At 37.0% G+C, this 13,731-nt stretch overlaps 1 protein-coding gene across 1 annotated transcript in view; it reads right to left on the reverse strand.

Annotated features, from left to right (window-relative positions):
- LOC145684886 (uncharacterized) overlaps positions 1–13,731 on the reverse strand; it is an 80,465-nt gene that overhangs the window by 46,962 nt on the left and 19,772 nt on the right. The window contains exon 3 of the mRNA XM_081757239.1: positions 7,632–7,722. Coding sequence (XP_081613365.1) covers positions 7,632–7,722 — 91 coding nt within the window. The remainder of the gene's footprint in view (positions 1–7,631; positions 7,723–13,731) is intronic.

Below are 13,731 nucleotides of genomic sequence, written 5' to 3' on the forward strand. Positions count from 1 at the left end.
TTCATCCAGTGCTGCCATTTCGCTCAAATAAGAAGTTGTTGTTTCCACTTTGTGCTGCCTGTGCCACAGCATTAAATCAAGATTCTGAATGTACACATTCGGACACTGAACGAAGTCTAACAGGAACGTGGGTGTTCTATGAAATTCAAAAAGCCATTGCACTTGGGTATCAAGTCATTGAAATTTACGAAATTTCGGATTACGACATCACCGTATATGATCCAGAAACCAAGACTGGCGGATTATTCAGCGAATACATTAACACATTTTTGAAATCGAAGCTGGAAGCTTCTGGATGGCCTGCCAATTGCGTCACCGAAGAAGAAAAGCAGCAGTATATTCAAATGGTACAACAACGTGAAGGCATAACTTTGGATGCAGCAAATATAGCGACAAATTCAGCACGTCGTAGTCTTGCAAAACTCTGTTTGAATGCCTTCTGGGGACGACTCGCTATAAGAGACAATTTCATCCAAACGACCATCATTAATGATCCCAAAGAACTGTATCAGAAATTAACTGCTCCAGATATAAAAGTCAACCAAATTTTACCTGTTAATGATTCGTTGTTATACCTTTATTGGCAGTATGAAGATGATGTTCCAGTACAAAATCACAATGCTAATGTTGTCCTTGGAGCATTTACAACGTGTCAAGCTCGTCTGGAACTCTACAAATATTTAGAAGTGCTGCAAGAAAGAGTACTGTATTTCAATACAGATTCCGTAATATTCACACAGCGACCATCACAGCCCACAATAGAACCAGAAGTATTTCTTGGTTCAATGTCAAATGAACTGGAATCAATTGGACCAAAAGCATACATTAAAAAATTCGTGTCTGGTGGCCCAAAACAATACGCCTTGGAAATCTACAATCCCGAAACGAAATCAACCAGTTATGTATGCAAAATTCGTGGGTTTACACTCAATTATACTGCAAGTCAAAAGTTAAATTTTAATAGTCTGGAGCAAATGATCATAAATCAATCCAGTGAAAAAATCTCCATTAGCACGCCACACAAAATTTACAGAACCCACGATCATCATCTTGTCACAAAACCTGAAGAAAAGAAGTACAGTTTCAACTATAAAAAACGCCGATTAATACCAGACACATACGAAACATTGCCCTATGGGTATAAAAAAGCCAGAACAGAATAACAGCCATATTTTTCCCTAATCCCACCAACATCACCTCTCAAAGATGGCAAAGAATCAAGACGGTGTACGGGACATGCTTCAACGATACAAGAGCGGAGACAAACTCAGATGACATCACCTTGCAGAAACCAGTGGAGAAAAAAAAGAAGGAATTCAGGTACGTCACATTTGCTTTTCTTTTTCTCACATCACTCTCTCTTGAACAGTTAGTTTATGTTAATAATCTGTTTTTCTTCTTTCACAGGAAACAAAATAAATATTACCATGTATATTCATATGTTTTTATTTTCTCTTTACAGAATTTGTACCCGTCACGGACACGTCTTCCTTTGAAGAAAAAGAAATTCTGTATTCTGTTTCACATGCTAAAATAAATGTACAGAAACATGATTCTGTGTTTTATTTCACATTATAAAATCAAATTCTTTTCCTGTACTGCGATTTCAATTTCTTTTTTCTGAATCAGTTTACCGGTAAAATAAATCAATGTTTTACGGGAAAAAAATCAAACTAAATTTTTGTTTCAGAAAATTTTTTTGTGTACAAAAAAAAATGTGTACAAAATAAAATTCTGTTTCAGAAAATTTTTGTGTACGAAAAAAAATGTTTTCAGAAAAATTTTTTGTGTACGAAAACAAAATTCTGTTTCAGAAATTTTTTGTGTACAAAACAAAAACTGTTTCAGAAAAAATTTTTATGTACAAACAAAATTCTGTTTCAGAAAAATTTTTATGTACAAACAAAATTCTGTTTCAGAAAAAATTTTTGTGTACAAAACAAAAATCAGTTTTCGTCACGAAACTGCTCGGACTAAATGAATCGATTCATTCTGATAGTGTTGGCAACACTGGAAAATTTCGGTAAGTATCGCTCAGGCACTGAGTTACAGCGAACACAACTAGATTCGAACCAACAACCTTACATGTCTGATTCATCTCTAAATACAGCCAACTAAACAATAAGATTGTGTGTATACGCCAATGCTTAGCACTGAGTCAGCAAAGGTTTTTTCTTCAAGGTCAAAGTTGCACACGAAGTAAAAAGATGACAACACAGATCTTCTATCTTTCTATATGAAACATAAACCTAGTGTAACATAATCTGTTCGTCTTCTTTTCATACGCGAAACTGTTCGCACTAAATGGAGTACGGCGGCTCAGCGCTTGTCTCTAACGAGTGAGGTTCCTGCTTCAATCCACAACGAAGTAAGTTCCTGTTTCCTCCTATCATTTTTCATCATCGTTTCAAGGGGACGTTAAACTCAACATTTCTTTAACTAACACAAAAAATCAAACTCGGGACCATGACATAGTAATCAACAAACTGAACTTCTCAATGGAGTATGGTAACTCAGCTCTTATATCTGATGTTTGAGGTCTCTGCTTCAATCCGCAAGCAAGTAAGTTTATGATGTTTTCTCATTTTCATCATCGTTTCAAGGGAACGGTAACATTTCCTGAAACTAACACCAAGAATCAAACTCGGGACCATTGCATAGTAATCAACACACGTGTACGGTCGCTTAGCGTTTGTCTCTAGTGTATGAGGTCCCTGCTTCAATCCTCAGTCAAGGAAGTTCATGTTTTCACCATTTTTCATCACCATCGTTTTCGCGGGGACATTAAATTCAACATTTCCAAGAATTGAACTCGGGACGATTCCAAGGTATCCATGTTCACCCCTAAAGCTGAACAAAATGGCCCCTAAAAAGAACGAGGTGGACCACCCAAATTTATAGTAATATATATTAGGGTCCAGTACTATGATACCAAATGTTTAAATTTGGCAATTTCTAAACTTAAGGGGTGGGCCAAGATACCATTCCCGTGGGGAGCACAAATGTACCTATGTCTTATAATAGGGGATGGACCCCTATACATGACCATATAACCATATAAGATAATAGGATCTCATCCAAGGAAATAAATTAGGTCAAAACCAAACACGTGGTACAACGTATTGCTTACGTTTATATTTTGGCAATTTTATACACCTAAAAGGGGAACGAAATAGACCACCGAAATTTATAGTGATCTATATTAGGGTTCTATACTATTATACCAAATGTTTAAATTGGGCAATTTCCAAATTTAAGGGGTGAACCAAGGCACTCCTGCCAAATTTTTAAAGGGATGCACCAATATACCCATGTCTTATGATAGGGAATAGACCCCTATACATAACCATATAACCATATAAGGTAATAGGACCTCATCCAAGGAAATAAATTGGACCAAAAGAACAAACACGTGGTACAACGTATTGCTTACGTTTATATTTTTGGCAATTTTGTACCCCTAAAAGGGAACGAAGTGGACCACCCAAATTTATAATAATACATACTAGGGTTCTATACTATTGTACCAAATGTTTAAATTGGGCAATTTCCAAAATTGAAGGGGTGGGCCAAGATACACCTCCCAAAAATTTAAAGGGGTGCACCAATATACCCATGTCTTATGATAGGTAATGAACCCCTGTATACGTCAATATAACCATATAGGTTAATAATACCTCATCAAAGGGGATAAATTAGGTCAAAAACCCCCGAAATTTGACTTTTTGGCAATTTTTTACTCATGAAAGGGAACGACATAGACACCCAATACTGATAGAGGTACATACTATGATCCTAGGCTACCATACCAAATTTTTAGATTTGGCAATTCCCAAAATTTAAGGGGTGGGCCAAGGTACCCCTCCCAAATTTTTCAAGGGGTGCATTAATATACCCATGTCTTATGAAAGGGAATGGACCCCTGTATACCCCCATATAACTATATAAGGTAATAGGACCTCATCCAAGGGGATAAATTAAGTCAAAATCCCCCGAAATTTGACTTTTTGGCAATTTTTTACCCATGAAAGGGAACGACATCTACACCCAATACTGATAGAGGTACATACTATGGTCCTAGGCTAGCATACCAAATTTTTAAATTTGGCAATTTCCAAAATTTAAGGGGGGTGGTCCTATGTACCCCTGCCAAAATTTAGGGGGTGGGCCAAGGTACCCCTGCCAAAATTTAGAGGGGGTGGTCCTAAGTACCCCTAGGTCATTGACCCCTGGCCTTGGGGCCCCTCATTGAGGATAATCAAAAGTTAGGCAGAGTGGGGCAATTACTACTAGTGTGTACACATGGCCTGGAATATAGGCTTATTTTTTCACCCCATCGTTTGTTATATTTATCAATGAAACAATGAAATCTGTCGTCACGTGTCACACAAGGGAAGATGTTTCATTGTTTCCTTACGGATACCAGTACATATGGTATATCAATATAAAAGATTGCCTGGAGGTCGAAAATATGCTGATTTTACACAAGAATTTGAAGGATGTTTACCAACAATTTGGTCGGGGAAGTTGTCGCAGAAAGAAGCAAAAGCTCGCTTCAAGATAAGTCGTTCCACCATAAGAAGAAGATAAAAAAAACAGATCAAGCCAGAATCCGGGCTATCCGAAAGTGTTTGCTGAAGAAGAAGAATTAGCCTTTGTTAGCCATCTTGATAAAAGTTGTGATTTCCGACTTCCCATTGATTAACTTGATTTCAATTTAACAGTGAAGTCCTATTTAGCCATACATGGGAGAACTGTCATTGCTTTCTAAGACAATCTTCCCAGTCGAGATCTGGTGAAGTTAGTTTTGAAACTGCACCCCCAGTCAACCACTAGATTCGCTGCTAACATAAACAGGGCTTGCGATTTACAGTAAATAAAAAGTGTTGTTGTTTTAACGCCTATTTAGTCTGAGAAGATTTTAATGGTTTTCTGTAAGCAAATATGGTGCTGGGTTCAAGTAGCCCGAACGCGAGTCTCCCTTGGACCCATTTTCTACAATAATCGACTGTGTTTTTTTTATCAACATATGTAATTAAAACTGCCCTCGATATGAACAATAAAGCCTGTAGTTCCACTTAATATGGGTTCTGACAAAAACGTTCGAGCTTTCGTGCATCAATACAGGATTAAAGAACGGATTTATTGCAAACTTGAGTCCAAGGAACCCCCATCTACGGTACATGTATATGTGTACGCTGAAAAATTTCTCAAACTTGCATAGACTGTATCCACGTCGACAATATTAGAATTGCTCTCTCCCCCCTCTCTCTCTTATATATATATATTCTTGTACCAAACTACTAGTTTCCATTTCGGTACCTTCCTACATTGTTGCAAGATATGTCTTCGAATGTGAATGGGCGAAAAAAACATTATTTGTGAATGATCTGCAGATCAGCTGTCACTGTTACGGGGAATTGCAACTTTGTACTATGTTGTGAAGAGCTATATTGATCAATGATATAGAAATATTTATATTGCATTAGTCATTTGTATGAAAGTATTTTAATATGAATCAAATGTTAATTTTTCGTTTATAAAAAAATAATTTTGTTCAGTGGAATGATTAGAATTTCCGGAATAAAATCATGTGGATGTTTAATGAAATGGAAAATGGATATGTCAACTTTTGTAGTTTAGATGGCAATTAAATAGAGTATAGTTCAACAGATACCTCTAAAACTGACGATAAAAACATGTTGTCAATACAGAGTGATGTTAGTTTAGAATGGGTACAAAGTATCGTTTTGAAATACAATTTTGTTTCCAAACAGTCAAATGTTCAATTCAATTTATCTTCTATTTACTTGAAATGTATTACACAAAGTGGAATCATAAATCTCGCATAATTTGGTGCTTTATTTATCTGTACTTATTACTGTACATTAAAATTAATTAAGCATTCAAAATATACACTTTCTTGCTGGGCATCCTGCAGGGTGTTGGATTATAATAGTTAGCTTAGTCGTCATAATTGATTTTAAAAGATTTGCTTTGCATTACACTAAGCATTTCTTCGGGAATGTTGTGGAGAATAATATACGTTGTTCATGTTCAGTCTATTAGCACTAAGAACAATTGGATAAACTATGTCTGACGCTAATGATAGGAAGAGCCATGCGATCATTCGATGCATAGCACAGATTCTAAACGTAAGTTGCCGTGCTGTCAGATGACGACACAAAACTCGTCGAAATGTGATGCAAATACAAGATAAATATATTTTGTGGTCACTAATAAAATTATCTAAACAATGAGAACAGATACGAGGCCTGTCTAAAAAGTATCCGACCTTAATTTTTTCCATGCAAAGTAGTGATTCTCAGGCGGCGTCACCGTGCACGGTGAAAGGAGGAATCTTAATGCGCATGCTTGAATTTTTTCACCGCGTTCGCGTGTGCCAGTCGTGAGCTGGTGATCGCGAAGTGAGGTGCTGTTGGTAGTGTTCGTCGGATTTAGTGTTTCTCGCAAGATGACTGAACGAATTGAGCAAAGATACTGCATCAAATTCTGTCAAAGGCTGGGTGATTCTCAAAGCCAAACAATTCGTAAGATTCAGCAGGTGTTTGGAGAAGATGCGATGGGTGTAACACAAATTAAACAATAGTTCAACCGATTCAAAGATGGCCGCACATCAGCCGAGAGTGAGCGTAGCGGCAGGCCCCAAACTGCTCGGAATGCAGCTGTTGTTGAGCGGGTGCGAAATTTGGTGATGGCAGATCGCCGCTTGACAGTGCGAGAGATTGCAGAAGATGTTGGAGTTTGTAAAGATTCTGCACATGCAATTTTGCGTGACGATTTGAACATGAAACGAGTGGCTGCTAAATTTGTACCCAAGTTGTTGTCTCAGGAACAAAACGACACCCGTTTTGACGTTGCACAGGACCTTCTGGACACCACCAACACTGATCCTGGGTATCTGAATTCCGTGATAACTGGAGATGAGTCATGGGTGTACGGGTACGACCCAAAAACAAAACAACAATCGTCTCAATGGAAGCATCCCGAATCTCCAAGGCCGAAGAAAGCGCGGCAGGTGCGAATCAAAATCAAGATGTTGCTGACTGTTTTCTTCCATACCCGTGGAATTGTGCATCACGAGTACGCACCGGAAGGACAAACAGTGACAAAGGAGTACTATCAAGATGTTCTCAGGCGACTCCGTGACGCAGTCCGGCGCAAAAGACCAGACATGTGGACAGCGAAGAACTAGCACGTCCATCATGACAACGCCCCAGCACATTCATCCCAATTGATCCACAAGTTCTTAGCCAAACATGGAATTACAACCGTTCGCCAACCTCCCTACTCTCCAGACCTGGCTCCTTGTGACTTCTGGTTGTTTCCAAAATTGAAGACGCCTCTGAAGGGATCCCGTTTTGAGAGTAGAGAAGACATAATGCGGAACACGACGACGGAGCTGAACAACATTCCAAAAAAAGACTTCCAGCAGTGGAAGAATCGGTGGGCTAAGTGTGTGCAAGCACAAGGGGCCTACTTTGAAGGGGATTAGGGTCCCAAATCTGTCAGGTATTCGCAATTATTTTTCTGGCCAAAGATCGGATACTTTTTAGACAGCTCTCGTATTAAGCTAAGTCATTGTATCAAGAATATGCAATAGAACTTACTGTATTCATCTCCATCAAATCTTTCATTAACGAAGGAACGTACTTCAGAAAACAGCGCAGCTATAGATATTATGGCAATTATTCCAAATACCTGAAAGTATATTAATATATATGTAGAGAGAGATAAAATAAATCAGGGAGTGATCGACGAAGTAAGTGAAATATACAAAGCAAATGCAATAATAAATATACATATTTAAATCACATAAAACAATTATTGGTAACTATTACACTGCAATTTTATTTCTACATTTAAATATATCAATCTTCATTAAAACTAACTTCACGGAAAAGATGATATACCCCAAAATGTTGAAAATTAAGTGTTCAAATATTAGTTCTTACACTTAGGCTCTAAGACTAAATTGACAGTCATGAGTTGAAAATACAATTAAGAGTTTCAAATTGAAAGCAGGACCATAATAATTACGTAGATTGATTTCTGAGGAAAAGACGAAAATAAATATGTAATGACTCACATGTGTTAAAACTCCTTAGAATAACACAATAAGTAGAGAATGGTTCCTTAAAGTCAGTCCTGGAAGTTAGATATTACTATGACAAACAGAGGAAAGTTTCTTCGAAGCAACTGAACCTGCTATACACAAGATATTGGGTTCCCGTAATTTTACATACTATGAAAAAACTGTTCCATACATTTCGAGTATCAAGCTGTTGTTCTATAATTTTCTTTTTTAGCTTTAGTCTGTGAACACAGTTATATTTTGGAATACGAACTGAACCATCCCAGAAACCTTCTCATGCACAAAATTGTTCCCCAATGAAATCAACACATACACCTTTAACACTGAAATCCAAATTCAAAATATTATTGTCGTAAGACATGCTCGAATAGGGTTTCAGAATTATAAATTTCCCAAATGAGTCCTACAAATAAAATAAGCCATTTAAATTGCTAGTACGTATGGTCTTGAGTAGTTCAACATAAAGAGGTATTTCTCAGAGAAACAGTTCCGAATAACGTCTTCAGATCATGCCGAAACGAGACCTTTGTCGCACAGTTTTAAATCACAGCATTCCTCAGTAATCTGAATACCATGTTGTTGATGAAAGGAAATAACAGTTCATATACACAGAAGTTGGGTTACAGAAAGACAATGAAAAGCTAGGAATCAACAGAAATAGAAATATGTTAATACTTTTATGACTCTCTCAATAAAGTTTGGTTTTATGTATTGTATTAAGATGATTCATATGGCGAAATGTAAGCTGATGCCCTCTCCAATAATGGAATCCCTAACAACTGATAATATTTTATCATTATTACAAAAGTTACAAAGTTTTATCATTATTACATTCTACTCCAGATTATAGAGGCATAATAAATGATTAAATTCACTTGATGATCATATTTCCTAGTTTACGTCCTTTGTGATATTTCTGAAATAAGATAGTAGTAAAGCTTTATTTTTTCCATGGGTTGATTTCTCTCAATAAATGCTTAAATATTGCTTCTGTATATTTTAATAAAAGGGTCTGTGTTTGCGTTAGTGCAAGAAATTTAGATTTATTTGAGTACTAATTTTTGAAGATAGTCTCATACCGTAAACCTATCACTGCGATCTTTTACTACCGTAAAGAAAGTAATATAAAGATGTTCTTTTGGCTAATTCATATTTCCGTAAAAATCCTCATACTGATCTAAGTTTCTCTGTGCCCTCGACGTTTAACAAGTAATTCGTAGCCTAACCATTCGTTTTGCAAAGACAGGTCATCCTCTGAATCTTCACTACTAACGTCGCCATTTGACCATCTAACACTTTTAACGAAAGTAAGTAAATTTCAAATTTCAAATTGATCTAATGTTTTATCCTAGCTGATCTAATTTTTGTTCCAACGGTACGTTTTTGTCAAAACTAATAACATCGCCATTTGACTATCTAATACTCTTAACGAAACTAAGTACGTTACCAATTTCTAATTGATCTAAATTTTCTTCCTATCTGATTTAATTTTTGTTCCAACTGTATGTTTTTGTCAAACATAATAGAATGAGCTTGCAAAGCAACGGAACGTAGGACCTTAAGATCGGGGTCCGTTTCAAAGCGTATCATTTTAGGAAACCTATAATCTGTCTGTACAGCAACATCTCTTTTTAGCAAGGCTTCAATTTGTATGTATACGTCAATTTTTCCTAGCACCAACTCTGTAGAGCGCAGGCCCTCTATAACAGTTAAAGGATCGGTTTGTAAAACAAAACCTATTTTCTCGTAACCCACGTCTGAACGACGCAACTGTTTTGTAACTTGTATTTTCTTATTTCTCATTTGCTTAGCCCAGAGTCGAATTAAGGTCCCTACCACTAGTGAAAATCTCGTCCCTAACGACTTTATAACTTGGTCTACAATTTCATCATTTTTACTCTCACTCAAGGAAAGCGAGTCATTTACCTTACTCTCGTTTTCATTTTCAACATCAGTATGCGCGTAAATAAGTTCTTCGTTCATATTAACGTCTATAGGTGCACTCTCATGTTAGCATACACGGGCTCCAGTCCAGACTGATTAGGAATCTCGGATGGTTCGTATATAATTGGAAAATATACTGCTTCCGACTCGTGTGAATAAATTTGTTTTTTGTCGTCTCAGTTGCGTTTGACTTATTTTCTAAAACTACTATTCTGTTTCATTCTTCTGAATTATGTTCGATAGTGTATTGGGAACGACACCTGAAGTAGATTCTAATTCAATAGTCTCTCGAGGGTCTACTGGACCTACCACAATCAATCCTGCTCTTTTCAACTCATCTGCTAAATTTAATTCGTTTGCTAAAGTCTTCGGATCGACTCGCAGTGGGGTATCATTCATTTGTGTCTCAATAAATATGGTTCTAGGATAAAGTTGCGCTTTTTCACATGTTCCGGCATTCGGTGGCGCTGGGATTGATTCAGTCGCTACTGGACTAGATGCTACTAGTGGCGTCACTATTCTACAAGAAAATGGAAGTTCCTATATTTTAATAATAGGAGGGTCAAAATATATTGCTTCATCGGCACTAACATTCAGTTCCGCTGAATTATTAAGCTGCCCCGGATTAAATGGAGAGGGAGGATATTGAGTGGGCGATTTCATTTTGTGGCAATTTGTGCACAAGGCATTTAGTCATCTATCTATAAGATAATGCTTTCGATCTTGAGCTGGTGTGTTAGGACAATGTGATTTGCCTATGTGCAGCAATTTTGTTTTTAGTTTCTGCGAAAAACTTATGTTTGTTTGCAATGTTCAGTTCAGCGAGTACTCGTCCGTGACAATGGCCCTGTTAACCTTCTTCTTATTTTAGCAATGAAAGGAAGAAGACAAAAGTGTTGTGGATCATTGCGTTACTCCCTTTGATCGTACAGGACTAAAGAATTTAACTCTAGATTTAATTTATCAGTATAGACATAATTTCTTCTTCTTGTATATTTTTTTCATAAAAACGGAATGTTGGATTTACGTATTATATTGATATCCCTGTTCTTTTTAATTCAATTCTCTGTTTTCTTTTCTTTTATTTTATTTTGCTTCTATCCTTTTTTCTCTTACTTTGATTAAATATTGAACAGGTACATAGGTGTTCATGAATATGCGATACCATGCATTTATTTGTGTTAATGTAGCACATTAGTATTGAGAAGAAAAATGTAGCAGTCTCCTTGAGTGATCGTTATTTCATGTCCTTAGGTGTTGCAGGTATAATAAAAATTTGCTTTAAGCTTTGAATAACACCATGAACCAGAGCGAATCCCCTTTATCGCCGGTGAGCCATCGGGCTAGTGTCCTGCTGTGCAGCAACTGGGATAGGTTACAGCCCAAGGAAAGGTACAGGTGAGGAAGTAAAGAGCATGAGAAAATGAAGATAGCAGGTGCTACTAGTCGTTGATAATTCAGTAATTGGTATTAAACATATTTCATGATTCACAGAGGCAAGAAAGTATTTGATTATAATTGACGTACTTAATTCATATAACTGAACGCAAATTGTAATTTCTTTAAAATATTTGACTTTACCCCGCTATTAATTCACCATTAGGCTAGGAGGGTGAACACTGTCACGTAAAGCCCCCAATAAGCACAGGATTACACACTACTATGTACGTTCACTATTAGCATTTAAAATTTATTGTTGTTATGATTTTGACTATGATGTAAAATATTTCGGTAGATTCCGAATCACAACTTATAATGTTAGCAGTAAGTAACTTAGACGAAAATAAAGATTAACTACATTTTCCTGCGGTAACATAACCAAGCAAGCCAAGTTAAATGTGAAAGTGTAGAAACCAAAAATATTGTATCCGCGGCGTCTCAGACGAAACCTTTTTCCGTTTTTGGGGATTGGGATGTTAAGGTCAGGCTCTAAGCGTATTCGGCGCCTGAGCATCAAACATTGTAACGTTTTGTGTGTTAGGTTGATTGCTGTTGTTGATGTGTGAGTATGGTTTGGGGGCTCCACCACCTGCACAGCATACGAACAGAATAGGTTCCAAGAAATGACCCTATACTTTTCCCATTTAAAGAGAGACTCTAGAGAACTCTCTCTTGTATGGGTGATTATATTATAGCTTCTCTCTCTCTCTCGTATTCTTCCTTTTAGCCGATGGATTTTATATTAATACGTGAGTAACCTCGAGCTAAGCGCTCTGTGTGGCCCATAGTCTGGAATCAAGTACCTGGTACCTTACTGAAAGAGAAGTAGCATAGAAGTTCATAACTCAGAGGCTTTATTTTATGATTGTACCTGGACCGCTCTGTATAAATATGAGGATTCTTAGCTTGCAACTAATTTATTAGATGATTCCAATAAATAAATAAATAAATAAATAAATAAATAAATAAATTAATTAATTAATTAATTAATTAATTAATAAGAATTCCATAAAAAGAATTTATTACAAAAGAACTCAAAAGAAAACAAATACAAGAGAGTTACATACAGAGTAACCAGATTATTTATAGTATTGCATCATGTTTAACTGGAATTGCATGTTACATATACGTTTCTAGCCTATAGACTGCTCTAGATTGAAAAGTGGCCCACTTTTCACAAGTTCTCCAAATTTTGTCCGATTTACACCGTCTTTGAGCTCAAATTCACAGGCAAAACGACTATAGAAAACTGTGAACTGCTAGACAATAACGACAATAGCTTTACTTGCTTGACGAAGGCTAGTGAAAAGACACAGATATTCTGGAGGGCGCAGTTATTTTTTGTACACCAAAAATGAGACTATTGTGTTACTTGACATATATATCAAGTGAACATCTCTGGGAAGGGGGGTCACGACAAACCCGTATCCACGGAGGTCATGGGAGTCACCCCCTAAATTTCTACTGCCCCTCCTAAAGTTTTCACGGTAGGCTTGCAAGAGCAGATATTACAGTTAATATGGTTGAATCGGGCCCCCTAACTAGTAATATAGTAATATAGAAACTAGTAATATAGCAATGTGGATATCCCAGCAGAGGCAACACTGGGCTCAATTCCAATACTGGGTTACAGTTATGGAGCTAGAAGCACTGCTGTTACTGTTTGTGAGAAATGTGCGTGATGGTAATTTCATGCTTTATGTAGAAGTACTCCAGTCAATGTATCCTTGGTACTTAGGTTCTTGACCACGTACACTACGGGCGATGGTTACCAGTCTTTCTTCATATTCTGAAGCAACTCCCAGTTCGTCATCCTGATGTATTTAAGGAATACTCTAAGGGACATTTCACCAGTAGGAAATCTTAGCGACATTTTTCACGTATGCCAACGACCAGCTTCACGAACAGAACAACAAACTAATAAAAGAAAGTGGTTTCTTATGGGGAGTTTCCGATAACTCATTTACTCGTTTGAAGAAAATAGTCAGTTGTCCCGAAATCTATCGTTTACTGGCTGGGTATGAAGACAGATACTCTACTGAGTTCCAGGTATCGAGGTCACACCACGAGGATACGGATACATTCCAAAGCAAATACAGAACACACTTGAAGAACCCAATTGATGTACTTCGTGATATTGGTAATCCTTTTGAAGAGCATCTCTCCCTGCAGTTTGGTTCATCAGACATATAACGCCAGAAGATTCGTGCCAGTCTGTCAGCATCGCACCT

This window comes from Thermobia domestica, chromosome 5 (assembly GCF_964235325.1).
Source record: "Thermobia domestica chromosome 5, izTheDome1.hap1.1, whole genome shotgun sequence".
NCBI classification, from domain to species: domain Eukaryota; kingdom Metazoa; phylum Arthropoda; class Insecta; order Zygentoma; family Lepismatidae; genus Thermobia; species Thermobia domestica.